At 44.8% G+C, this 26375-nt stretch overlaps 1 protein-coding gene across 18 annotated transcripts in view; it reads right to left on the reverse strand.

Moving 5' to 3' along the window:
* Positions 1-1729: 1729 nt before the first annotated feature.
* Positions 1730-26375, reverse strand: part of JAKMIP3 (Janus kinase and microtubule interacting protein 3) — a gene marked incomplete at both ends in the record, with an annotated part of 38840 nt that continues 14194 nt past the window's right edge. Inside the window, 19 exons of one of the 18 annotated variants that reach the window (XM_082311142.1) lie at positions 1730-1780; positions 2740-2805; positions 3155-3358; positions 6470-6547; positions 6652-6720; positions 7170-7235; positions 9927-9980; positions 10070-10168; positions 11184-11282; positions 11677-11739; positions 14744-14827; positions 16833-16961; positions 18484-18612; positions 20089-20148; positions 21510-21545; positions 22055-22186; positions 23041-23187; positions 23635-23745; positions 25365-25580. In XM_082311142.1, coding sequence (XP_082167268.1) covers positions 1730-1780; positions 2740-2805; positions 3155-3358; positions 6470-6547; positions 6652-6720; positions 7170-7235; positions 9927-9980; positions 10070-10168; positions 11184-11282; positions 11677-11739; positions 14744-14827; positions 16833-16961; positions 18484-18612; positions 20089-20148; positions 21510-21545; positions 22055-22186; positions 23041-23187; positions 23635-23745; positions 25365-25580 — 1893 coding nt within the window. Of the gene's footprint in view, positions 1781-2739; positions 2806-3154; positions 3359-6469; positions 6548-6651; positions 6754-7136; positions 7236-9920; positions 9981-10069; positions 10169-11183; positions 11283-11676; positions 11740-14743; positions 14828-16832; positions 16962-18483; positions 18613-20088; positions 20149-21509; positions 21546-22054; positions 22187-23040; positions 23188-23634; positions 23755-25364; positions 25581-26375 lie in introns of all 18 variants that reach the window. The other 17 variants (XM_082311141.1, XM_082311126.1, XM_082311143.1 and 14 more) reach the window with 17 other exon arrangements.

Below are 26375 nucleotides of genomic sequence, written 5' to 3' on the forward strand. Positions count from 1 at the left end.
CCCATCTGGCGACTCACACGGGTGGGATTTCTTCCGCATTTTCCCTACTTCACTTGTTTTTCTAGAGGATCCATTTTTCCTTCCCGGCCCCTGCGCAGCCTCCTGGGCTGGGCCTCTGCGGTACTTGTGCTCCCTTGCCTCAAGGTGATAAGATCTTCTGTTCCCTTTTGCCGCCTCCCCCAGGCCAGAGCGTGCGGATCAGGGATAACGTGTTTTCCATTCACTCTTTTCCAGGTTGTACTTTTTGTTGGGAGAACGTTAAGTCTTTTGTCATCATTTAGGGACAGCAAATTATAAATGATGATTGTGCCGTTTTTCTCATCGTGCTGTGGGCCATGGGTCTACTGAAAACTCCCCCCAAAATTACAACTTGATTTCTCGAAGGGTTCAAACATAGCTTCACGTTTTTCCCTAAAGCTGGGCTAGTGGGATATTCAACCAACCATCGGACATACCCTGCGTTATGAAGAAATACCTTGGAACAAAACACTTCATTTTCATTCACATTTATCTTTGTGTGAGTTACTCCTCTGGAACTCTTCCTAAAATCTTCTTTCAAGACAGATTTTTAAATAACTATGAATAACAAATATAAATGTGTGACATATAAAACAGGACATGGTCACTTCTACAGAGAAGCAATTTACTACCTGCTTAGCAGGGAACCAGAATATATTCAGTTTATCTGAATTAGTATACTGCTCCTTACGTAAAGCTGAGAGCTGTTTCAAGCAGCAGAGCCAGGACTTCCACTGAAAGTTAGCTCAAGCAGCAGAGCCAGGGCTCCGGGAAGGACCCTCGGGCTGGAGGAGAGGGAGGGGGTTTTTGGCTTTCTTCTTTGTCGGCTTGGTTCTAGCTTTTCAAAATGCTAAGTCAGAGGTTTCGGCGGTGCAGACGCCACCTGTGCAGCAATTTCCACATACTCTAGTTCAGCTTCAGTCTGAAAGGGTCCGAAAGATTGCATCTTCCATCACCAGTAGCAAAATATGAGAGATGTTTGGGGTTTTTGAAATGGCAATGTCTCTTCTTCCATCGTGGTAATCAGTGCTGTCTTCCTGTTAGTAACAGTAGAAGCAATTCTAGCTTCCTCAGTAGGCTGAAACAAGAAAAAGATAGAAGAACGTGGATCAAAAAAAAGTATATCTGGGCAAAAATAACATACATGAAATTTCTGTAAGGTTTATATTTATAACTATCTGTTTGAATTGTACAACTGACAAAAAAGGATTTGTGTTGCATTCTGTTGTATTTGTGTTGCATTGTGTTGCATGTTGTTGACTTTGATGACTAACAGGGAACGTTCCCCTCAATGCCATCCATGACAAGGTCATTTCTGGAAGCACAAACAGATTGGCATTTTATCTCTTATTTACGTGGGAAACGAGGTGGGGCTGGGCAACATCTAGGGCCCTAAGGCACGATGCTGGGAGAAACACACGTTTATAAATGACACGTCCCCCCCGAGCCGTTCTGGTTTTTGAGCCTGAAGACAGCACAAGCTAATGCAAGGGGTTTAATCCAGCTGTGAGCATGTCAGACCGCCCAGCTGTGTGTGGCGGAGGAGCGGTGGCTTTAGAGATTTCCGTTTTTGGGTTATCTGGGGCACCCAGGAGACCCCCCAACACTGCTGAAGCCAAAGCAGCAAGGGGAGGGCTCTGATGCTTTACAGGAAGAAGAGGGGAGACCAGAGGTGATCTGAGGGCTTACCTTTTGTGTGTGGCCTGAAGGACTATGACCAGAGAATGAAAGCTAAAGAGAAAAATAAAAACAAAAATAAAAACTGAAAAGGGGAGGGAGGAGAGGAAAAAATGGAAGAGAAGAAAGAGAATAAGAGTTTACAGTGTGTTTAGCTGAGAAATAAGCTGTGGTTACAGACAGAGTGTAACAAAACTCTCAGTTGAAAAGAAATATAAAGTGTGAAGTACGCTGCAAGGGCTCGAGGCTCAGCTCAGCTCAGCCAGAGCCCAGCAACCCTCGGACTGATGAGAGTCGTCTCCTGCCCCAGCGCAGCCCAGCCCAGTCGCAGCCAAGGGCTCAGGAAAAACGGGGAGGAAAACAATTAGCTGAATTCTTCCGATACCTCAACAAACCCCCCCAAACCCACACTGCTAAGGTTGGGGTTTAGTTTCAGGTGGAAGTCCAGCTCAGTGCCTGTTGCACCTGAACAAGTTCTCCCAATGCAATTTCACTAGAAATAGATGGTTTCAGATGAGGGTAACCTTAGGGTAAAATTCAACAGTTATAGCTTGACCGGAGAAAGCTCGATGACATTAACCATGGTGACAGTGACTGCTGTGGCTGCAGGTGAGGAGAGGAGAGGGACCCTCCTCATTCCCTCTGGGAAAGGCAGGTCAGTGCAGTTGCACGTGCAAACGCTGGAGACGGGAGGGCGAAAAGATCCCTGGCTCCTTCCCCGGAGCACCTGCGAGACCTCATCCCTCTGCCGTCAAGCAGCTCTCCATCACTCCCTTCCCAGGGCAGACGGGCCCCTCCGTCCTTGCCAAGTCCTGTGTTTTGGACTTTACTGAAGGATAACAGAAGGAAAGATTCAATTTAAGCTGGTAACCTTTCCTTCTCAGAGGGACTAATGCAAATGCAAGATGGTTTCCTGGAGCGCTCTGACATTAGCTCACTGCACTAACAAACACAAACTTTTTACAAGATTGTTTTCTTAGCCAAGGTGAAATGAATATATGGTCATGTGCACATACAATAACTGTTTCATCTGCATTACCTTACCTTTTCCTCTAACTCTTTTATTTGTCTTTTTTGGCCTTCAATTCTTTCTTCTAGCTCTTTAATTCTCTGTCAGATTTCAAATAAAAAAATATTTATTAACCAACCAAATACAGATGTACCCAGAAGATGCATTATTTTTGGAGCTATAAATTGTATGTGCTGTGCTTCTAAAAAAAATAAATTGGGTTTTAAGCTGTAGATGAGTCCTCCGTGAATGTCACTATGTGTGACAAATTCATGAAGATCAAAATGCCCTGTTTGCAGGGATTATCCAAGGCAAATCAAAATCTGGCCCCGGGACCAGCCACCTCTGGTACAGCTCTATGAGGAGAGGCTGGTGCTCACAAGTTCATTACGTTTCCGTCTGAGGGACCGTCCCACCCGCACCTTGCCGTGCCCCTGCACCGGCGCCCACCTGCTGTGCGTGCTGAATGAGCTCCATCCTTTCTCGCAGGATTTGGGCATCCCTCTCCCGGAGCTCGCTCATCACCTGCCGCTTCCATTGCTCTACGGCGCTCTTCAGTTTCTCTTTCTCCTCTTCTGAAAGAAGTTCGGAAATTTTGGCTCCAGCTTCTTGCTGCAGGGCATCATAGAGCATGGCTTCTAATTCCAGAATTTGCTAATCAAAAACAATATAAGGCTGTCAGCTTGACGTTGTCTCTGGTCAGATGAGGATTTTGTGAGGAACTGAAAATCCTACCCCGGTAAGGCAACGGGTAGAGGGGTTGTGTGCTGAGCCTCCCGCACAGGACAGTGCCGAAAACTCAGTCCAGGGGGAAAATACTTCAGGCTGCTTTCATCCTGTGGGGCTTTGAGCAGCACTGGAACCGGGACGGCCCCTGGGCCCAGCCTAGTCTGCCTCTCAAAAAATATACGGGTGTCAACTTCTCCTTTCTGGAGATGGGGAGAGGGCCATGGGGAGAAAAGGCAAAAAGAAAAAAAAAAAAGGAAAGGGAAAAGGGAGAAGGGAGAAAGGAAAGAGGTTCATAAAAGACTCATTTTGTGAGCTACAGATATTTTTTAAATGCAATGTTCAGTCTCTCAGTTCACCTTTCCCAGCTATTCTGTTCCCAGCAGCAGAGGACACGGCAGCACCAGTTCACACTGCCAGAAAGGAATGACTCCCTGTTGTGTGCTTGCAGCATTCTGTACCATAGCTTAAAATGCCCCATGTGAAGGTGTTCCCAGCACCTCCTCTGGCAGAGCCGTCAGCTCCAAGAGCTCAAGAAAATGCTCAAGAAAAACATATCTGGTAGCTGGGCTCTGTTCCTGCAGTCTCAGGCTGCAGAGCCCTTACTTCACATCAGAAAATGTCTCTTGCACAAAGACGGATGTACCTTCCAGATTTATCGAGATATAGAAGTGTGTAGGAAACGGACTGGTAACGTTTCCCCAAGGGCACCGAGCCTGGTACCCTCCTAGGGCAGGTGACCTTGCCAGACAATGTCTTCTGCTTCAAAGTCCAAGGTGAATGGACTTCACGTAAGCCGAAACCGAGACAAAATCTTTTTCAGCAAGTTTGATACAGAGCAAGAGACAAAGCAGCAAATGATGGCACCTTTGCACACCCTCTCCAAAGCTGGTGGCGTCTTGCAGAGCTCTCCGTGGCTCTAGGAGAACGGGACTGCTGCATAGTGCGGCTTGAACCCCGAGCCAGGCTGTTTGAAAATGCCATAGATGTCTGTTGTGATAATTCAGCTCAATTCAAAATCAACAAGTTTTTCCACCTGAGGCTGCTGGTGGTGTTTTCTTATTATGTCTTAGCAGAGTCAGGACAGAAGAATACAAGCATTTACAAGAATAACAACATCATGGCAGGAGTTATGGATACTAATGATAACTGAAAGACAGCAACCATGGTATCTCTGTGGGGAAGATCAGATCAGATCTCATAACATTCTGCTTTTACTTTTAAAAATAATGCCAACATTCCTGCTAACTGTAACTGTCTCAACAAAATGCTCTTATTTGAAACATGGATTTCTGTTGGGCCCCAAACCTCGATTACACAGCCGTTATCCCTCTCTGATTACACTGACTTGTGAAGAAAGAAGAGCGTGGGGAAATTCACGGTCTCCAGACCAGCAGCAGTGTCCGGAGTCTCTGCGTGAGCCAAGTGCTTCTCGGAGCAAAATCCCCCGCCAGCAACCAAAGGGAGTGAAAACCGTGCAAAAAGCTTAGCGGTTACAGCTGGTAATCTTGTTGGCTGTAGTTAGCGGGGGAAGATTAGCGGCTCCTCATCTCAAGGGGCACAAAGGAAACATGAAAGTGAAACAAATTACAGAAATCAGAAGAGCTTTTGCCATTCGAATTTTGGGGCAGAACAAAGCTTTCTTGCTGCTTTCAGCCTGCATTTGTGCCCAGGAGTAAAGCCCATCGCTTCGCCTGGTGACACTCGTGTGATGCATGCAAAGAATACAGGAAAATGCAAATAACCCTCAGCGACTTCTGCGTGGGCTGCAACACATTCGTTATGCTCATTCCTTCTCCCCAAGCAGCAGAGACAAGGAGCAGGTAGTTGTTGTTGGACCCTTCGGTAAATTTGGGATCCTGGAACTGGAGATTCATCTCATGGATGGAGAGTGAGCAGGTGACCGTGAGCCACAGGGGTGCCAAGTCACGTCCTCATCGACAGCCGTGGCTCCGCGTCTGAGCTCTCCTGCAGACTCCATGACGTTACCAGGAGTTTCAAGCGATGCCACACGATTTTTCCCACTCTGCTGCTGTTGCAGGTTTCCACACGCTCAGGTTTATGGATCTGTTTCAGCACTCGCCCAAGACTGAGATGATCACCTCTCTCAGGGCTGATCTTTGAAGATGAATCCTACAGGCTCAGCCTTTGGCTGCACCAAACTGCTTCTCCGAACAGCTCAAGGCTGCAGGAGGCAATCTGGCGTTAGGGCTGAGACCGCAGGTAAGAGGGGCTTGTGTGCCTTCCAGGGTTTCCACTGTGCCTAGACATTGGTTCCAGATATAGCTCAGCGTTCAGCAAAATAGTCTTAAAAATCATCCTTACAGGAACAGAAGGTGTACTGAGTAAAAGCTCCCCCAAATGGTTTGAGACATAAATAGATAATAGGTATCCAGAAAGAGAGGCATAAACACTCATTGCTTCTCAGAAAGTGCAACTGTGCTCAAGATGTAAATGGAACTGAAAGAATGAGATAAATCGATATGAAAATCTATGCATATATGTCTTCCATGAGTACATATAGGACTTTTCTCTAACTGAAGGAAACAAGACAGCTGATGACTGAAGAGATGGCTGAAACGGGTTAGGCTCAGCTAATGATGAACCTGACCTAAAAGCAGTTTCATTTCAAATGCACAGAATCACATAATACCGCCAGCTGTTTTGATTACAGAGGCTGTAATCTAAGATCTAAGGAAATGTCTAGGTCAAAATCTCTATTTTGGAAGGAAAAGAGAAATTACTGAAAACATCATTTTCTTAACAGTCATTTACCAAAACCTCTGCTAAATTACAATTTGTGTTTAATAAATCAGTATTTAGGTCCTAATCCTGCAAGGACCATGCAAACACAAGGAACTTGGTTCATAAGGAACTCACTGTTAGCTCAGGGCATAGACGGTTTGTTTAAAACTCAGCCTATTTAGTCCTCGGGTTGCTCCGTGAGGAGGGAGTTTTTCTATAGAAAACAGGCTACACGTATTACACTAGGTAAGGTAATCAAGATGGCGTAATTCAGTCAAGACTGGTTGTCCTCACCTTGTGAGCTTGGTCCAAGGACTGTTTCCTGAAGTCGAGCTCATCATCCAGGTAGCCCTTCTGCTTGCTGAACAGCTCCTGGGGACACAAGGAAGAGGCAGTCAGGGCAACGGCCGCGGCCCCAGCGGCACGGCTCTTCCCGCTGCCTCTCCCGCCGGCTCCTTCCCCTCCTCTCTCCGCACCTTTTCATTCTCAAGGTCCAGCATCTTCTGCTGCAGCGCAGACTCCGTCACTTCTATCTGCTGTAGCCACTGTGCACAAAAACAGAGACCGGGTGCGTAAGCCTAAGAGCAGAGGCAGCACGGCCGCGCGTTCAGCTTTCGCTGCGACTTCAGGGTGTGTCAGCACGCGCTGCACGTACTTATTTAAATTCACTAAATAAAAGAGGCAAAATTAACTTTATTATTACATTTTTTCTTTTATATATATTGGCGATGGAAAAAAGCATTATTTCAAAGCCTAGCCATTTACCTTCTAACAGCATTTTGCTAATTAAGTAACATTTTAAAACAAGCAATGTCTGCCTGTATTGCCTGAATGTTACCTTTATTTTCACAAAAACTAGCGTAAGTGTAATTCCACATAAAGAATCAGGGCATTTTGTGACAAAACTATCATTTACATCACCAGCGTCTTCAAGTGAGCTATTCTGAGAGGGTCATGACACGCGTTTGCTGATGAGTGATGCAGTTGTTATTACCTTTTCTGCTAACGTGAGAACTGTCCTTGCTTGTATGACAACTACTTGCTCTTCGTTGGTCAGATTCTGCACCAAAAGCAGAATATAATTACAACAAATCCCAGTGTCTTGTTATTAATCCACTACTTGGGCTACTGCTGTGTTAAATAAATATGAAATTAAATATGTTCGAGGAACAATAAACTAAGGCAAAGAAAATAAGTATTGTAACGCAACATTGTTGTAAAAACGATTGTAACTATTCATGATGAATTGCTACCATACATAGAGTCAATTCTTCTCAAATTCCCACATTTACAAAAAAAAACTGCTGTTGACACTGGATCTATTTTTCCCCAACAGGGAACAAACACACAGTTACACGAGACAAAATCAAGCTTAGCACAACGTGCCATTAAGAAAAGAGATGCAATCTTAAGTCCTCTGGGTTCCCTTATAGGCACAGTAGGATAATACACAATCCTTATTCTGCACAGCCCAAAGTCATCATTTTGCAAAACACTTGTTAAGACGTTAGTTTTTCAACTCATGTTTTTCTTTTAATGAAAATACTGAAACTGTGTTTTGCATTTCTTCCCAAACCTCGGTCTTACTCTGGCCACATCTACACTAGCAAAGTGGACCCTTCTCGTTCGGGCCCCGTATCGGCTCAGATCCAGGGCGCCCAGCCTGACCCGCTGCTGTCAGGGAGAGAGGATGGGCCAGTCCCCGGCCGTTATCACTCCCACAGGGTAATGAGGAGGTTGGTAAGAAGGGTGACTATGGTGACCTCCAATTTAAGGCACAAGCCTGGGGCCAGTGAAGGTGCTCTCCGGCAGGGATGGGAGGACACCCGTCCCGAGGACCCCTGAAAATTGTCTCTTCCATAAATCTAAGTAATTTTTTTAAAAAACAAGTTATGTTACTTTAAAAATGAAACCATCCACACAGAACATGAAAGGTGTTCTTTCCTGTAACTCTTTCCCACGTTATCCCCTGACCGGACTCCCCTGTCCGTGGGGGAGAGGAGGGCACCGGTGTTCCTCAGCCCCCGTCCCCAGTGGCCCTGGAGGCTGCACCCCTCGGACCTCTGCTTCTGCTCTCCTCCTCGAGGTGCTCTCTCAAGGGTTTGCCTTACTCAGGGCGATATTTAACTCAAGACAGTTCAGTGGGAAGCAGCTAGAAGCTGCCAGGGGCTTTACATGAATGCGAGTGAGAAAATGTGCAGAAGAGGATGGAATCACTTGCACGCAGGCGGGACATGGGTTCGCTTTCCCAGACCCCCCAACAGCCAGACATGAGAACATGCACCCACGGGGCAGAGCCTGCCATCGGTGGCTGAGTCTGTGATGTTAAACATGTGAGAACAAGAAAAAAACAAGCGATAACAACAGCCTACAGTTATCTTAAAGCTATCTGAGGTGAGAACTGCGAACTCCTCCTTGTGTCACATCTGGAATTAACTTATTGTATGTAATAGGAAAAAAAATTAGGAGGAAATAACATTCTAGACTAGAGATTGTTAATATAAGTAAAGAAGCCAAGAGGAAAAGAAAGGGAATAGAAAACACGAGAAAAGCTATCACTTTTTCTGTTCCTGCTTGTCTCCAAGTTGCCTGTTTGGGACACTGTCCCAAAACACTCTGCGTGGGACTAACCTGACATTAATAATGCCATTGAAGACAACGTTAGTGCAGGCATTAACAGATTAATGGGTATTAACTTTCTACACATTAGTAGGGTCAGTCTTAGCTCATTGGTGATTAAGCTATGCATCTTTTTTTTATTCTTTGCACACAGAAGATTTTAGGATTCTTCCTACTTCTGCCAGTGTGAATATCGTTAACTGCAGCAGTAACTGCTTCAATCTGTCCCAGCTCCTCCACTAGCTCCTGGCTTGATTTGGTGGGGCAGAGCGCCCAGACATCAGAGACTGGGGACGATGAGATACGATGACCCAACGGGTCTAAGCAGGGAGGTGGACAAGAGGTACTTCCAGGCTGCCCCCACGGCCCTGGGGACGGCGTTTTTGCGGGTACCCAAACTGTACAGAGGCACGGGGGAGGGCGGGGGTGCTCAGGTGAGCTGTGAGAACGGTGGGGACCCTGCTGCAGACCCGATGCCGGCAGCCGGGTTCTCCCCGGGAGGAGCCCCGCCGCGGCCGAGGGCTCCGCGAGGCCTGCTGCTCCCGCTGCCCCTCCGCCACGGGGGCTCTGCGGCTCTGCTGATGGAGGAGAGGACGGGAAAAACCGTACAAGGGCATATATACCTTCTGCACACATAACTATAGGTATAATTAATCACTTCCATTTGCTAAAGGAGAAACACTTTCAAGTATCTTATTTGTCTCTTCTTTTCATGCTGCTGTTGTAACTTTTTGTTTAATATCCTGGTTACTATCAAACGTTTATAGGTTACCAGACAAAACTAAAATACACAGCTGCTAAAATGCAAAAGCAAAGCAAATGCAGAGTAAGCAAATAAACAAACCGTGTGTGAACAGTGACCAGAAAAAAAAAAAACCCACAAAGTTTCAAAATATTTTCCAAGTCATTGAAAATATAAAAGCAATATTGTGGCACCGAGATCCCACATGGCACTGGTCAGAAAGCTATTAACAAAATCTTAAAAAGCCAGAAAACGCTTAGCTCGTAGCCAGGTACTGTGACCACAGGGAGGACAGGTTGTGCAGTAGCAAACCAAGAAGGCTTTGCTAACTTAACACGGCGACAAATATTTCCAAAGCATGCACAATTTATTAAAGGAACATACACTTACGGCGTTATCCCCTAAAATGTCCAATTTTTTCATCAGCTCTGCTACTACTATGTCCTAACAAGAGAGAAATGGAAAACCAGGAGTCAGAACAGAGCGTCTGATTTTGTTTAGGGAAAGGAAAGTACGAAACGAGAATCCCTTACTGTTACACCTTCTGCCTCGCAGTAGACTTGGAGAGGGCTTTTTCCCTCTGTAAAAGGACCGTGATGGAAGTTGATGGCAGGCGACCGTCTTTCTCTCTCCTGAAATGACAATAATCGCTTGGTTACCTACAAGGGTATGTCACAAATGGCAGCTTCACCACGAACTCGATAAATATGGTTTGAAAAAGGTTCACTCTAACTGAACACGTTGCAAAGCAACGCTACCGCAGAGCGGCTTTGTTCTGGGTACGCAGAGCACAGGAACCCTTCCTCCTGCACCCCGCAGCCCTTGACACCGGCAGCCAGGAGCGAGAGCCGTTTCTCCGGCCAGACCCTGTGCTGTTGTGAGGGCACGCAGGGCTGCCGGGGAAGCCCTCCACCTCGCTGCAAAGCAGGGCAGACGTACACATTAACGGCGCTAATATTTTTCCACTATGCTTCTTCAGTGGGCACTGATTGTGACCACTTACCTATTATTTTGACTACATAATATATTTGAACAAAACTATACACATACCTAGTATAGTATACACAGCATTTAAATTTTTCTTGTAAGTAGCTGCTTTGTTAATCTCTCTCTGGAGAATTTGGAAGACAGCTTCCGAGAGCTTAGAGATTCTGTTTATACGGGTAATGACAGGGACAACAGAAGGCTCAGTGGAGTAAACCGAGCGGTCTAGGCCGTGGGATACCTTCTCTGCAGGTTTAGCAAAAAGTGAAACACGACGACGACCTTTGGCAATGAAAAAAAAGTTCCTTTCTCTTTTTCTTTCCCACGTATGATCTGTTCTGGTTTTCTCTCTTTGCATTTTCAGAACTGATGGAGTAAAGTAAAATGTATATCTACATCATGAGCCAATCGTCTGGATCTTAAAATGACTTAAGTAGTCAGACTGCCAGAACAAGCTATCAAGAATACCAGTATTGATCCCTGGGTGTTTGCTGGTTTTTTTTCTCTTTTATTAGCACTTTGTACCAAACCCTTTGGTCTCATTCAGTGCAACGCTGCTCTTCAGAGCAAACATGGGTGAGTTCCCCAAGCCACGGTGCCCCCGGCCGTGGCTCGCGCAGCCCAGGGCAGGCGGGCAGGACCGTGGCTGCTACACGTGCTCACTTCAAGCTCCAAGATCCTGAACTCCAGGAGCTCATTTTGATCCTTAACGTCCTGGACATCATGTTTTAAGCGAGCTTCCTCGGCTTCCATTTGTTTTATCTGCAAAACAAAGCAACACGTGTTAGCACTGCTGGCAGTGCGGCTGGAGATGTGCCGCGCCTTGGCTGTGCCGGGGAAACGCCGGGGTCAGCGCAAGCGCCGAGGCCGGAGCCCACCCTCCGCGGTCAGCGGGAGTGGGGACCGCAGCACCAGCGCCGGGGGAGCGCGGGGCTTCTCCCCACAACCGCGTCCTCGCGTGACCTCGCGCCGGGACATTTTATGGGCCAATAGGGAATGCCAGAAACCCACTTTTTCTGGAAGGTTTAGAAGGATCTTGTTATTATATGTGAATTATTTCCAGTAGAGCTGTGCGATACAGATTAAAATATTGTACACTCTGCATTCCTTAAGCTACAAATATTATTTGAATAATACAAATAGAAACATTGAACACCTTTTCTACCAGTTCTTGATTTCTTCTATACAATGCTTGCTTCTCCTCAATCCACTTCATGTCCTTGAAAAAGAAATGACCGATATTGTAGGTGAAGCTGGCAATGTTTAGCACAAACACAGTAGCAACTATTTCATAAAGTCATGCATCTAGAGAAGAGGGACAGAATAATACTGCATATGAAATTGTAATTCCATTATTTCCTATGATACAAAAGCTCACCTCTTCTGTCTTATTTTAACAGTCTGTAGTATACAAACGGAACAGAAACACTCCAGTGATTAAAAAACCGCTTTCAGATAAAAGATTGGTCTGCATGAAAAGGAATATTTCTAGCTACGCAGTTACTATTAAATTTCGATTATACTGAATACAAATTACCTATTTCTGAACACTAGGAAAAATAAACCTTATTTTGAAACTAATTTCTTAGTTGGATGGATATATAAAAGCCACAAAACCCAGAACATTATTTATCAGTAAGGTTAACAATAATAAGAGGTTAAGCTGGAAAGGTAATGATCAAATGACTTAGTATTATTTTAAAGTTCTCAGTAAACATTTTATGTTTCTGGGCTTGGGGTTTTGGGGTGTTGGGTTTTTTTGGTTGGTTTTTTGTTTTTGTTTTTGTTTTTCTGGAAAAGTAAGACACAAGCTAGAAGCAGCCTGGGAACTTTTCTTGTATTTCCAGCTGGGGGTTGGATATTTGCAGTCTGCAATATTGCATTCCCAAGGCTACCCCAAGGCTAGAGATGCGCCTGTTTCTTTATCACCTTTGGATGCCAGCGTGCAAGGCGGTTTTAAACTCTGCACTCTTCCAATCTAAGGTGCATTTTCCCGTTAACGCTTTCCTGTGTTGTGCTACTTTATGCACACCTCCGGGCTGTGTAACCTCAGTGCCAGGAGCGACTAGTTCGCCCGAGCCCTGAGCAGGAGGGTGTCGCGTGGTGGAGCAGAGGTGCTTGGCTTGAGGAGCCACCCGCTGCCAGGATGCTCCCCGATTTCGGTGCCGTGGACGTGGGCGCAGGATCCTCCTGCATCCGAGGGACCGCAGGACCGCACTGCGGGCGTTCAGAGCCACCCAGCTCGGCCGGCAGGGAAGCAGAGCATCCCAACACCGTAACGCCTTTTCTGTTCGGGGAACATTACGAGCGAGAACTTTCTAACTCTAGCTAGGCAAGGCGAGTATTTGGGCCTCAGCGCTGCAGTCCAAAGGGATCCAAATGGCATGCAACAGCCAGGAGCGTAACGCAGCCTGTGCCAGGGGCCGAATGTCACCCACCGAAAGCTGCACCGGCACCCAAACCTGCCAAGACCTCGAGTGGGGCTGGCTTTGCAGAGTGAAATCTCAAGGTCAGACCAAGGCGACAGACTACGGAGCCAGCCTTGAATAAGCCAGTCATGCAAAAGCAGACACCTTGCAGTGAATTCAGAAATTAAAATTACCAAGTGTAAGCCTTAACACATCAAAGCAAAAATAAGACATCTTAATAATGCCTGATGGGATGAAAAAGGCAGAGCTCAATAGACGTTTGGTTGAATGCGATGTGCTTCATGTTAATCATTTAGACTGAATTTCCTAGAGCGCAGTTTTGTACATTATTCAATTGTATTTCTAATCAATCCTTTTTGAAAGAACGACTGAGGTGATTTGACAAGATATTGCATGAACAGGCTGCACAGTGAACTGCATAAGCAGCTGAACCGGACACCTCAAATAGCCCTAATACACAAATTTACTCTGAATTTAAAGAAAGCATTCACAGCAAAGTTTTTCCCATGATGAGAACCACTTTGGTTTTGCTGAAAATACACAGCCTGTGCTGTGCACTTTCTCCTTCCCTTGAAATGTTAAACGACTTTCTAATTTAACACCTGCTCTTCTCCTTTTAAGAGGAGTAAAGAAAGTAAAATCTTCTGGAGATACAAGGAAAGCTGCTGGCAAGGAAAGCTTATTTTTACACTCGGTAAATAAACTTCTAATTGGACAATAAATATTATTCCTTTATTTTACCTTCCCAGTTTTTCCTAGGTATCAAAAATACTGGTAGTCTGTGAGATTTTAAAGTAGACCAACTTCTTGCCAAACACAATTGTTCCCTCTCCTTAGCATAACACTTTCTTAGTGTTTATACACATCTTCAAATTGACAAGGGAACTGACCTGTTATTCACTGATTTAATTTTCAGGAGCTGCATAATACAACAACAGCGAGCAATTTTAAGCTCGGGGCAGTAAAGGGACAGCGGAGGGCTAACGGCACGGCTGTCAGCTGGACGCCACGCAGGCCCTGTGCTTTGGGACCTCAGGCAGTGACAATGACCACGGGAGTTCACTCCCTCTCTGGCTGTGCAGAGAAATTCCCAGTGTCCTATCGATACATCGCCCCCGCTTTGAGGTCCCAGCTTACACGTACCGAATTCCGGCACTCCGTTACCAGCCGACTTTTGCTTTCCCTTACCGTAACACCTGCGCATCACAGATGCTTTCGCGCAGGCATCGTCCACTGCTCTCTCCGTTACGCTGGAGCAAGTGAGGCACTGAGGCTGAGACCAGCAAAGAGAGGCGGGCTTTAACAGCTGCTGATTTCAGGAGTTGGCATGCGAGCACTGATGGGGACTCGGCTGCGGGGACTGCTGTTTGAGATACTAATGCATGCAGATGTGGAGAGTGGGGTTCTCAAAAGCCCTAGCATGCCTGACGCTCCTTGAAACCACCTAGACCACATGTATGAAGTGCTTTCTTTTCAATTAATTGACCTGTTTATTGAAATAGTACTCGGCAGGTTACACTACCGTCCCCTAAATCAGGGGTGCAGTGGTGATGGGGGCTGTGCAGGGTAGGTCACTACAGCACACATTGACAGGGATGGCAGTTGCTTCCCTATGTTTGCTTTGTATGAAATGAAACAGCTGTTGAAAAGTCGCATCAGGATTATTCTACACATCATACATAAACACTCACTGGCATCTGCAGTATGATACGGTAACATGAACAGGCACACTTCTAGAGCCTGCTCCCAGCGCGAAGGCTGGAGAAAGGGCCGGCGTTGGGCCCCGTGCATTACCTGCCCCTGCTCCGCAAGCGCCTTCTCCAGGTCCTCTATCCGAGCCTGCGATCGGTGTATTTCTGCTTGGAGCTGCTCACGTGTCTGTAGGATACGAGGGAAAAAGAAAAAAAAAAAATAAATCCAACTTTCTCTAAAAGACGAAAGCTAACACAGGTACAGAAAATACTTAAAACATCAAATACTTTTAACAAATAATTTTTACAGTTCTTTGGCAGAATAAATTTGCAGCTAAGCACATAATATTAGTCATTAATCGTAAAAAGAAGTCTGTAAGATAGGATAATAATTTTGAGATTTAAGCCAAGATTAACATAAACAGCATCCCATTAGGCAGACAGTAGGACAGCAAAATATAAATGGTTATGACAGTCTGCAGGGAGCAGCCTTCCCTATTCTAGAGCAAGGTGTTTAAAAAAGCCAGTGTAACGCAAAGATTCATTTCTCCATGAAGAGAAATGCAAATTATTATGCTACAACTCTGGGCACACCTCATTCCTTCAAATTTTTGATAAGTTAAAAAGCTCAGAGCAGACCCTGCATATGTAACGTTACAAACTGCGTTCCTCCTCGTCCCCTTAGTACCTTCTCTTATGGTATTACTCCATTGCCTGTAATTTTTTACTATACTTGTGGCTTCATGCTTATTTAAATATACACCACTTTCCTACACATGTTTTCTGGAGAATAAATGTAACGATTATTAGCTGTTTTATTTGTTAAATATTGTTTTATAGAACATTTTCTTTCCTCAAACCATTTATCTGCTATTTATCTTGTTATTTACGAAGAAAATGATCTTATTTGCTTGCATTACCTGCATTGTCCTCTCTTTTTGTCTCACTATGAAAAACGTAAAATCAAGTAACTTTTCAAGTTGGGTATGTCTTGTTTCATTACGATTTTCTTTACATGTGCAATCCCTAACACTTCAGAGCAGAGCGCATCCTTTTGGGAACGTTAGTTTTAACACAGCTTGAGCATTCAGTGAGACGATCTGTGATTGCCAAACAGGGAGCTCGCTGGGAGACAAGGGGTGCTGCTGAGTCTGGGTGGCTGAGAGGTACTCACCAGTGGAGACAGTGGTGAAAGCAGAAGTTAATTTTTTGAATTATTCAGTGGACGAAAACCAGACTAGTTACATAGCTAGGAAAGCCAAAATATTACTGTAATGATGGACTTCAGCTAGAGGAATTTGGCCGTTTGCTTTATGTCTAATCGGGGCCTGGGAACTGCCCGCGGTTGGGACAGTCGCAGCGCCGGTGCTGCCGGAGGTGTCCCCTCCGGAGGCCCCAGGCTGGATGGTACGGGTGTCTCCCAGCATCACCATCCTTACCTTGAACTACCGTGAGTGTTCCTGGATAACACGTTCACACAACGGTACAGAGCCAAATTAAGGCTTTGCAGTTACATTTCTCCTATTAAACTCCAAAGCATTGGCTCAGAACAGTTTGTCCCTTTATTTGCTGCGGTCACCCTTGCGTTCTGTGCGCAATAAGCCCTGCCAACTCCTTGTAACATACAACATAACCATAATAAATGTAACGCTTCGTGCCAGATGTTTGAAGCCACATGGGCTGCGTGAGGCAGATAGGCAGGCAGAATAGCACAGGACACTGTAATTTAATTAAGAAAAAGAATCTCAGCTATAAGCCTTCTAAACATTTTATGAGGAATCATGTATTCTTGCAGAATCCAGAAAGAATTAAATACCAAGCATTATATATTTAAGGCTATCTGTCCTAGATTTTTATAGAAAAAGAGCTTAATTTTAAGGATTTCCCATTAAAATTCTCTCTGAATTTCTCTTAAACTGATCAGAGGTGAAAAGACTAAACCGTAGTAAAGGTGGTTCCTCCGGCCAACCAGCACTTCATGGGGGATGCCGGACAAGCTGGCTGGAGTTAGAGACCCCGGAGCCCACCTTGGCACCAGCCCAGCCGAGTGCCCTGCCCTGCACTCCCAGCCAGCAGCACGCTGGAGGGGCTGGCTGACCCCAGTTTAGCGTGAAAACAACCAGAGCAAGTACAACTGGAAACCCCCATACAATTACAATCCTTTATTTTCATGTAATATAAGCCATTTAGACCTTAACTTCTCGTTCTGCATCCAATGTTCCTCCGACCTGTTCTTGCAATAAGGCGTATGCTCGTTGCAGAGCCTGGTACTCCATCGTCAGCTGCCGAAACCGCAGTTCTGTCTCTTCCTTGGCCATGCCCTGGAATTAAAAACAAATATGCATTGCACCAGTTGCTTTTGTTCTGCAATGAAAGTAAAAAATATTATAAGAGTGGATTATGTTTGCTTTCTCTAAAAAGTGCCAAAATTATTACTTTCAAAATGCAATTTGGGAAGCACAGTACTAAGGATCTTGTTTATGTGCCCTCAGACTATTTCTCTTTTGTCTTTTAAACATCTCTTGCATACACTTACTTCAAGAAAATGCAAGATAGAAAAAAAAAAAAAAAATTCTCCCCACCTTGGAAAGAGAAAAACTTGCCATCCGTATAACATACTAACAACTGAATCACCCTTTATGACTCTAACAGGCAAAGTCATCACATTTAAGGGTGAAAATACAAGTTTCTTGAAACAACAAAAGGTTTCCAATCTGGAGAATAAGCCAAGCCTGACAGTCTCACTCAATTATTAAAACACTAATCTAGAGTTAATACTTGTAGAAATGGTGACATCAACATGAAAAGAGCCCTTCATCTTTTTCACTCTCCTTACAATATCCAGCATTGAATGCTTTCATGTCAGGGTGACCGGAATATTTCATTCGACACAAAATGAAATTATACTGCTGCTTGCATGCATAAACTTCGTACTATCTGACCAGGGAAAAAAAATGTCAATACAGGAATGAAAAATAAATAGGCTCATACATATATAAATGCATTCAGATTCCCTGCAGTGCGGCTCACACCTGGTAACCAGTTGTGTATCTTTCATGATGGAGATAGGAATTCTTTAGGTTCCCTTTTAACAGATGTAATTACAACCCATGAAACGGGTGAAAAGGCAGATGAAAAATTGCAGCCAGCATACCATAAAAAAGCTGCAAGTCATTATTAGCAATTTTTTGCTTATTACAAGATTCTCGTTAAACCCAGAAACATGTAACGGTACAGCGATCCGACACATGCTTGGGAACGCATCTGTAGGGAAGCCCTGCAAAACACCAGGAATAATCACTTGTATTTGTATTACCAGCTAACTTTGTGTACTCTGCGTTCAGGGCCTCCAGAAGAGTCATGACCTCAACATACTGGCGAGGAGACAGCCTTTCCTCTGGAGACCGGTGCTTTGTGTGGCTGCCGACTGCTCCTTCCAGAAACACAAACCTTATCGCTGCAGGCTGCACTCTGCACCGAGGTCAAAACGACAAATAGAAGGACCTGAACCAAACTACACGTGCACAAACCTCCAGCAAACCTCAGTGTGAACAGATCTTCCTAGGGTTGTCCAACTTCTCAGTCTTTTTAGACTTCTAACCTACAAACCCATTATAAATCCAATATTTTTAGGACAGAGTATTTCCAGCTTGGCTAAAAGTTGTGAAATTAGCGAAGACTTGAGATCCAGAGACATTGGCCAACATGCACAGTATTAAACTTAACATAAATTTTTAATTTGCTGGTCAGAGGTGACAAATTAATGATATAACAGACCAGGAATTTCATTAAAAATCAGTAGCGAGGTTTCAAAAGAGAATAACACATATTTTTGATGAATACCTCTTCCAAGTCATCTTCAGGAGTGCAAGGGGTTTGATCTGTCCGGTCAGTTTGATACGAGATAGAGGAACCATCAGATTCCAAGGAAGCTTCTTCATCGTAGCCGAAAAACGTCTCCACAACCGGCTTCTGACAGAGATAAGGTATCAGCGAGCGCAGCCGCGCCGCGCGGCAGCGGTGCCATCGGCTGTGCCAGCCTGACGGCATCGGCGGGAGAGCAACAACTTCGGGCACATGGCTAAACCCTGCGCCTTTGTAGGATTTGAACACGTACACATTTGGAGGAACGTGGATTCCAGATTATTGGTAATTTTCACTCTCTTGGTGTCTGAAAAGCCACCCAGCTCTTTATATGCATTCTGCAAAGCTTTTTCACCCCAATGGTAGTGCTGTAACGACAGCTAAAACTATTCAAATCACGGAACTGTCGTATTTGTTATTAAGTATGATGGTGTACAATCTCAAACCCCTTGCCTTCTTTGAATGTATTTTCCTCCCAATTTCTCTAGTTAAGGCAGATCACCCTTTTTACTTCTTTGTGTGTCCATCTCAGTGTGAGGTGGGAGCTGCGCATTGAGATGTCTTTGGCCATCACCAGGGTGTCCCTCCTGTCATTACCACAACTGTCACATGAAAAGTTAGATTTTCAAGAAATATTCTACTTGAAAATTTGAAGTTAATCATCACAGCAATGTTTTTACAGTTTGAAGAAATCCCCTTTTCCACTCAAATCAGCTTTCTGTTTAACAGAATGAGAGTAGTGCTGGTAAAAAAAGATTTACTGTTAAATGCTTGAAAGTCAACGACGACATTTCAAATGCCGTTTTAAAGATGTTTGTAATTGCTGATTTACAAAAAACGTTTCTAGATTTTGGCTTTTTTTTTTTTTTTTTATTTGCAATGGATAACGTTTGAAGGAGACAAAACATAACTCTCCTTCAAAGGGCTGGTTGCCATTTGCAGGACGACAGGAGTTAAGGGGTTATCTCACATCGACCACAATTCGTTGTTTACAGATGCATTAGCTCCATCACCACCTTAATTGCTCATACGTAGAGCACAGCTTACTCTCAGGTCACTGACATTATACCTTACGATGTCGTTACAGTGTTAATATTTATATTAACAGTCTGCCAAGTCTTCATTAACTACCATTTTCTTTTTCCCCCAGCTCTAACCGTTGCGCCTTGTAACCAGCAATTTTTGCATGTTACTAAACTCCATAATGAATTATTTACAACCTACATGTGTTTTCAGGCAGTGCCATTAAAAGACCATTTTGAGATGTGTTAATTCACAAAATTTGTCTCATCTTAAGACAATCACATACCACGGAGGTCCCACGGGACACCGAAACTGCTTGGGGTAACCGCAGAGCATGCAAATGCTTGTAATGCACAATGCAAACGGTTCCCCTACCCCTACCAGATCTTGTCTGAACTATCCCAATACCGGCTATGAATGCCCTTGAACCCAAATGTAAGATTAGGACCCGTTTCTAGACCCTCTAGGAGAACGTCCCCCCGCATGGCTCCGAGGCGCTCGGAGCACCCCGGGAAGCCCGCATGCCCATATGCATGTCATGATACAAGCTTTTTTTTTTACCTTAGGAATTCTTGTCATTTTTTTCCTTTGCTTCCTATACCTTAACAGCTTATCACGTTCCTGAAAGAACCAGATACATACGTTAGCTGTTTTCAGAGAGCTGTTACGTAAATTAACCGTGTCAGTACCAGTGGTCATTAGGCAACCAAGAAATAGTGACATCAGTGCTGGCCACTGCCTCAAAATGAAATAGCCATGTTTTCATCAGTCAAACGTTAGTTTTACTCCAACATCTTCCAAGTTTGCCGTATACAAGTAGCAATTGTTCTTTATGTCCATGAAAATCAAAATAGCGGAAGCGAGCTGGTCGTAACCAACCCAGCACGCTGACGGGTCGGGCCTCAGGGCAGAGCTGCTCCGCGAGCACGCAGGCGCGTTCAAGGCCGGGCTACGGCTCTGCTCCGGCAGACGAGCTCTGCCCCGGGTGAGCAGCACAGACCGGCTCCTGCCCTGGGCTCTCGGTGCCGCGGCCCTAGGGCCCTCTGGAAGGTGCACACCTGTAACAGCCCAGCTACACAAAATTCAGAGACTGTCTGAACTCGGCACTTTCAGTCTCAGCTCACTTCTCCAAGGATCCGCAGGTTCCCAGGGCTTCTGAGCATTTACTGCTCCAGCAAATTTTTCTGTTCAGTGGAAATGATGGAACTCTTCATAGAGTCATGTCAATTTTTTATAGTACTGAAAAAAATTCTTTATTCTGGATTGCAAATACAGACAAACCCCAGGACCGCAGACAGTAAATTTCTAAAGGGAAAACCCCTATAATCTTTCATTTTAACCATTTGGTAAAAGGATGAGATGATGCCGTGGGACATTGATAATGTGCCACTACCATCAGCCCAATGGCAAATCCTAACACCAGCAGCAGCGACAGAAGAAAATCGAAAACTTGTTTTGCTTGACAACACCAGCTTTGCTGCACACTTGGCAATGAAGACAAAACAGTACACATTTTATCAGTACATATTAGCGGCTTCACAAAATTTTTACCAATCATAACAAAGCGGTGAGTCGGGCAAGGGCAGTGGCTGGGAACGTGCCAGTATGGGTGAGGCAAAGCTAGCGGCAATCGGACTCAAACCCACGCAATTCCAACGTGGCAGAGCTGTCCCGGAGATGGGGACGCTGTCAGCCGGCAGGACAGGGTGACCACGCTGACCTTTGCCTCTGAGGCCATCCTAGTCGTGGTAAAAAGCTCTCCTCTCTCACCAGAGCTTTCCTCTCCACTAGCACTGCATTTTTGTCTGGTGAGCAACTTCTGCTGGTACGGCCTTTGACAACATCTATGCTGAGAAAAACACTGTGCTAGCTTGCTGCCTGAATGGAGATGTAAGCGATAATAAATATTATACCCTGCATGCTTTTCATGAACAGCAATTTAAAGCATACAAAGATGAAGATGAAGTTAACATCATTCTTACCATGACACTCTTCACATAGCCGGCAGTTTCCAGTGTCTAATGAAAAAGAATGAAGTAATGTCAGTAAATGTACAGACTTAAAAAAAAAAAAAAAGGTATTTTCTTGAGAAGTATTACAATTTCAGTATTTTCTCTTTCCAAAGACTGAGAACATGTTAACAAGGAAGGCAAAACCCAAACACAACATTGCGGAACACCCGCCTTGTACACAGCAATCTTTAGCCCTGATGCTGTCTCCAGCCAAAGGAGCTCTGACATTTTCTCTCGCAGGCGCAGGGCCCAGCCGTCAGCATATCCACTGGACGTGCTGCAATGGTTCTGCCATGCACGTGCAACGTAGAGCGAAAGGATTTTCCCAAATACTATGCCAGAGAGCACTCACATTCAGTTCAATTACTAGTGATCATAGAAATGCCTACTGCGTTGCACTGATGCGAGCCGTGCCCGTTAGCTCACAGAACCCCAAGCACCCCTTGCTAAGGCTTCCCGTTCTTCTGCTAAGGCCTTGGTCGACCTCGCATGGCAGCGGCAGCAGGACATCTTACCTTGGAGAGTTCATCAATGATATTTTGCTGTTCAATAACTTGTAGTCTCAGGAAATCAACTTCTCTTTCTTCCTGGCTGTGGTCAAGGTCATTTAAAGAGCTCGGTCTCCTTATCGTTCCAGCTCTTTGCCTCTAAAAGAAACCCACAGGGCAGAAGAGGAAAAGATCAGGCGGCTTTGCCAAAGGACAGTATGCAACCCTTCCCTTACAGCCAGCGATGCAGCTACTCTAATGGCTGTTCTGGCAGCTATCCTGCTCCCCTTTCGCTGGGCGATACAGCTAGCTGCAAACACCCCGGCTGTTCCTGCTCCTCAGACCGCTGCGTGAAGCTGACGGTCGCCGGGAGGACAGCGTGCTTGGGGGGCCAGCACACCACCGAGCGGGGCTGGCAGCAGCGCCGCTGCACCCGCTCTTTAGTTCTGCCGAGAGCTGCGTGGCTTGCTCTGGGTGGGAAGGGATTCAGAGGGCAGAGACCAGTCTCACTTCTCTCCAGGTTCCTCTCATTAGTTTTGATCTGCAGCAGATCCGGAGCTGCAGCAGCCACGGGGATGACCCCGCTCCTCCTACATCCATGCAATGCCACAGCTGCTTGCTATCGCCCACTAACAATATTCAACTGAAAAAAAGGGGAGAGAGTCACAAGGGCAGATTTCCTAGGGGCTACGAGGTGATTCTGGTACAAAAGTCAAAGGTGAAGCGCGGTGATTTGTGTTCACCTGGAAGCTGAGCAGCCTGATCAAAACGTGCAAAGCTCGCGCAATTTCTTTTCTTCAGAACTATTTGTTTTTAAAGCTAAAATAAAACATTTTATGTAAACCAAAACATGTTCGGGGCACAAACCGCTCAGTAGTGCACCGCAGAACATCTCGGCGAGCACCGGAAAGGGGAAAGTTTCCTATCGAACCTGCAAGTTTGGATGATGCCTGACTTCATCAGCCCCGTGACTGCTGAATTACATGTTGTTCCTGGAGCACACAGAGACTTACCATTGCTATATTTTCTTGTGTTACAAATTTTAATTTATTTTCCATTCGACGTAAGGCATGTGACAATTCTTCATTCTTCCTACTAAGGCGTTTATTTTTGTCCAAAATGGGCTTATACTGACTTTCAGCTTCTCTGAGACGTTTTAACTGAAAGATAAAGAGAGAATTAACACCTCCGGAGCTGTTCTTTTTCATCAAATATATTAATCGTTTTCTTTAACTATCCCACTAGCAGCATTTTCTCCTAACGCAAAGCAGAATTGATCAAAACTTCTTGCTATTTTCCACTGGGAAGCAGATTGTTCCTCCTTCATGAGGTATTCAGTCTGTGCGACAACCATATCATGTGGGGAATGTATTTATTTAAAAAAATAAATAATTCCAGCTAATGCCATCTTAAAAATTCGTTGTTATATAAGCAAAGATGAGTGTAACGTGGCACACCACCAAACACAGAGTGTAAGGAGGAGCCAGCTACTCCTGCGATGATTTCAAAATGGCACAGGGGACAATATCTCGGTATTCTGGGGGTACGGCACGGCCACGGCAGCGCATTCGCGAGCAGTCATCGCCGCGCTTGGCCACTGCGCTCACCAGCTCGTTTCTCTCCTCCGACAGCAGCGCGTTCCGGTCCTCCAGCTTCCTGATGATGGCACTCAGCTCAGCGATTTTAAGTTGGAAACGCCGGGCATCCTTTTCATCCAACTGCTGTTCCTAAAACAAAGATCAACTGCAAATAACTGTTCGTAAGCGTACAGGCAATATCAATATTTTTCAAAGCTCATACTTTTTCTTATCCCAAATCCAAACATTTCAAAGCTTTATACGGCAGAGTGTAACCTATGTGACCTAACTGACCACTGAAAGCTGCAGGATGAGACCAACGGAAAGTTAGGAGTGAAAACGTAACAAAGTATGCAAATGCAGAAGTATGTATATGCAAATACGAAGTCACAAATGGTAAACTCGGAAAGGGAAAAGAAAATACCAAAAATTATTGCAATGTTTCCAATGTATGCCACTGTTGAACTGAGTGCTTCAGACACATCACCCACTCTGAGGACTTTGTTATAAGAAAATGTTATTAAAAATACTGAAGTACAAATGGGGAAAATCCATGCAATTATGCCATTGCATAAGCTCTTCTTCCATAAAGCTGTGCCCCTTATTTGGTCTAAAGGGTCACTCATAAAGCCAAAGGGGTAGCACTTTATCTGAGTGAAAATGCTTAAATCAAATTATAAATGAATAGAAATATAGGTGGACACGTTCTCGTTCAGAATCAGAGAGAAGTGACATCTATTTACAAACGTGACAGACTTTTCCCCCTTCTCTAGGCCTTGTTCTGATGTTTGGCAGAAGTTGAGTACGAATCAAAACAAGCAAATTGGTGTCCGTAGTGCTGGTGGCACTTTTGGGAGGTCTAGGGTTCCTCATTCAACAGGTGCAGGAGAGGCTTGGGACAAAGAATAAAATAGATCGGTTTGCTCATGTACAAGTATTTACACTTCTACTGAGAAAATTAAGGCTGTTGCAAAAGAAATCTTGATGAGAATCAGCAATGAAGAAAATTTGCACACGCCAGATATATGAGGTCAGTTAACCGAGGGGTTTCTGATATTAGCAAATTAAGGCAAAAGCAGAAAGGTGCCATAGTTATACTAAAAAAGCCATTGTGAAAGAGTGACTACAATTTAATGCTCTGGATATTGCATTGTAGAAGAGAAATAGGAGAGAATAGGTTAACAGGTGTTTAATTCACTTTCTGGTCGACTGAAAGCGAGAGCACTTAGCAGCACGACAACCCGAGCTCGCAGCGGCGTTGCAGGACTGCGGGACTTCCCACGCCTTCATGCACCAATTCCCTTCCCCCGTTTCCCCTTGTAAACTGGCCTGGTACATCTGCTCACAAAGTCCACGGTTAGCAGCTCGGAAAGCTAGCACACATACATTACTTGGTTAGAAATGCATTTGCATCATTTGTTGGCAAAATTGTGTCAAACTGTCAAATTAAGGCAGGTGGCAGAAGTATGGTACAGTGAGGAAAAGGAAGAGAGAAAGAACAGAAAAATTTCACCCTGCTAACAAAACCAAACCAAACAAACCAGAAAACAAAACAACAAAAAAGCAAAAGCTCTCCCATAACGAGGTTTGACTTTACATCTAACGAACGAGAGCAAGAAATCGGTGCCTCGGGGTTTTCCCCTGCACGGCTATGGGAAAGCTGTTGCTCAAGGGCGCACTCATCAAGATTCTGTCACTTTGTGCCATTTTGTCACTCTGTCTGCTCGCTTGTGTAGGTGAAACCACGTGAAAGTGCTTACGGGGCTTCCCGAATGATCTGAAGCGTCTCCTGCACCACTTGCATAAGGAAGTTCCCGCTTGGGGCTGCTCAGATGCCGATCAGACTCTTTGATCTGGGAAAGTTGTTCATCTAAAGCCTCCTTTTGGAGCTGCAGTCTCTGAGCATGCCCGGCTTGAACCCCTAACTCTCTCTCCAGCACGTAGACTGCTCTGTCTTTAAATTTAATCTCCTCCATCTACAAGGAGAACAGAACACAATCACACAGGCAGGCAGCGGCTTGACAACAACAGAGCATCTTACGACCCCAACAGTTGCACAGAGCTGACACCCCTCAGCGTGGAAAATACAACAACGCTCTCTTGGAAACAGAACAGCAAGGAATATTTGACAGTGAACACATGAACTGAACCGCTTAACCAACCCATGAATATTACTCTTCTTTTGGAGGCCACCCAGAATAACATCTCCCTTTTCAGCAGGAAGTTTTCCATTAAAATGATTGGGAAGTAACCCATGTTCTTAGTGCCGTTTCAGAAGATCTTAAAAGAAAAAAGCCAACTAATATTTATATCAAAATTTGGATTGGTTCACTCAAACATTTCAATGATTTTGCAGCATTTTCTTGGACATCACCTTTTGAAAATTCGGATTCATAATTTTAACAGAAAAATATTAAAACCTGAATATCCTTCTATTTTTCAAAATATAGAAGGAATTTGAATTTTAAAAATTCTTTTTCCAAAATTCTCCCATGTGAGCAATTTGTTTAATTATCCTCTTTCCATGAAAGGTTTTGCTTATGCATAATAACCGTTACGCAAAATCATTAAGTGCTTAAATGACAAATGTCCAGCTATCTCTAATTCTCTCCCTTCCTATTTGCCTGCCCCGTTCTCGCTGAGTTCAGAGAGCCATGCTCATCGCCGTTGGATTGGATGAATTTGCAGGTGCTCCAGGAATATTTTCTGGATATTTTTTCCGAATGCTAATGTGGAATGAAAGCCTCCCTCTCTAGGGAGCTGAGCCGCGC

The sequence above is a fragment of the Platalea leucorodia genome, assembly GCF_965183815.1.
Source record: "Platalea leucorodia genome assembly, chromosome: 4".
NCBI classification, from domain to species: Eukaryota; Metazoa; Chordata; class Aves; order Pelecaniformes; family Threskiornithidae; genus Platalea; species Platalea leucorodia.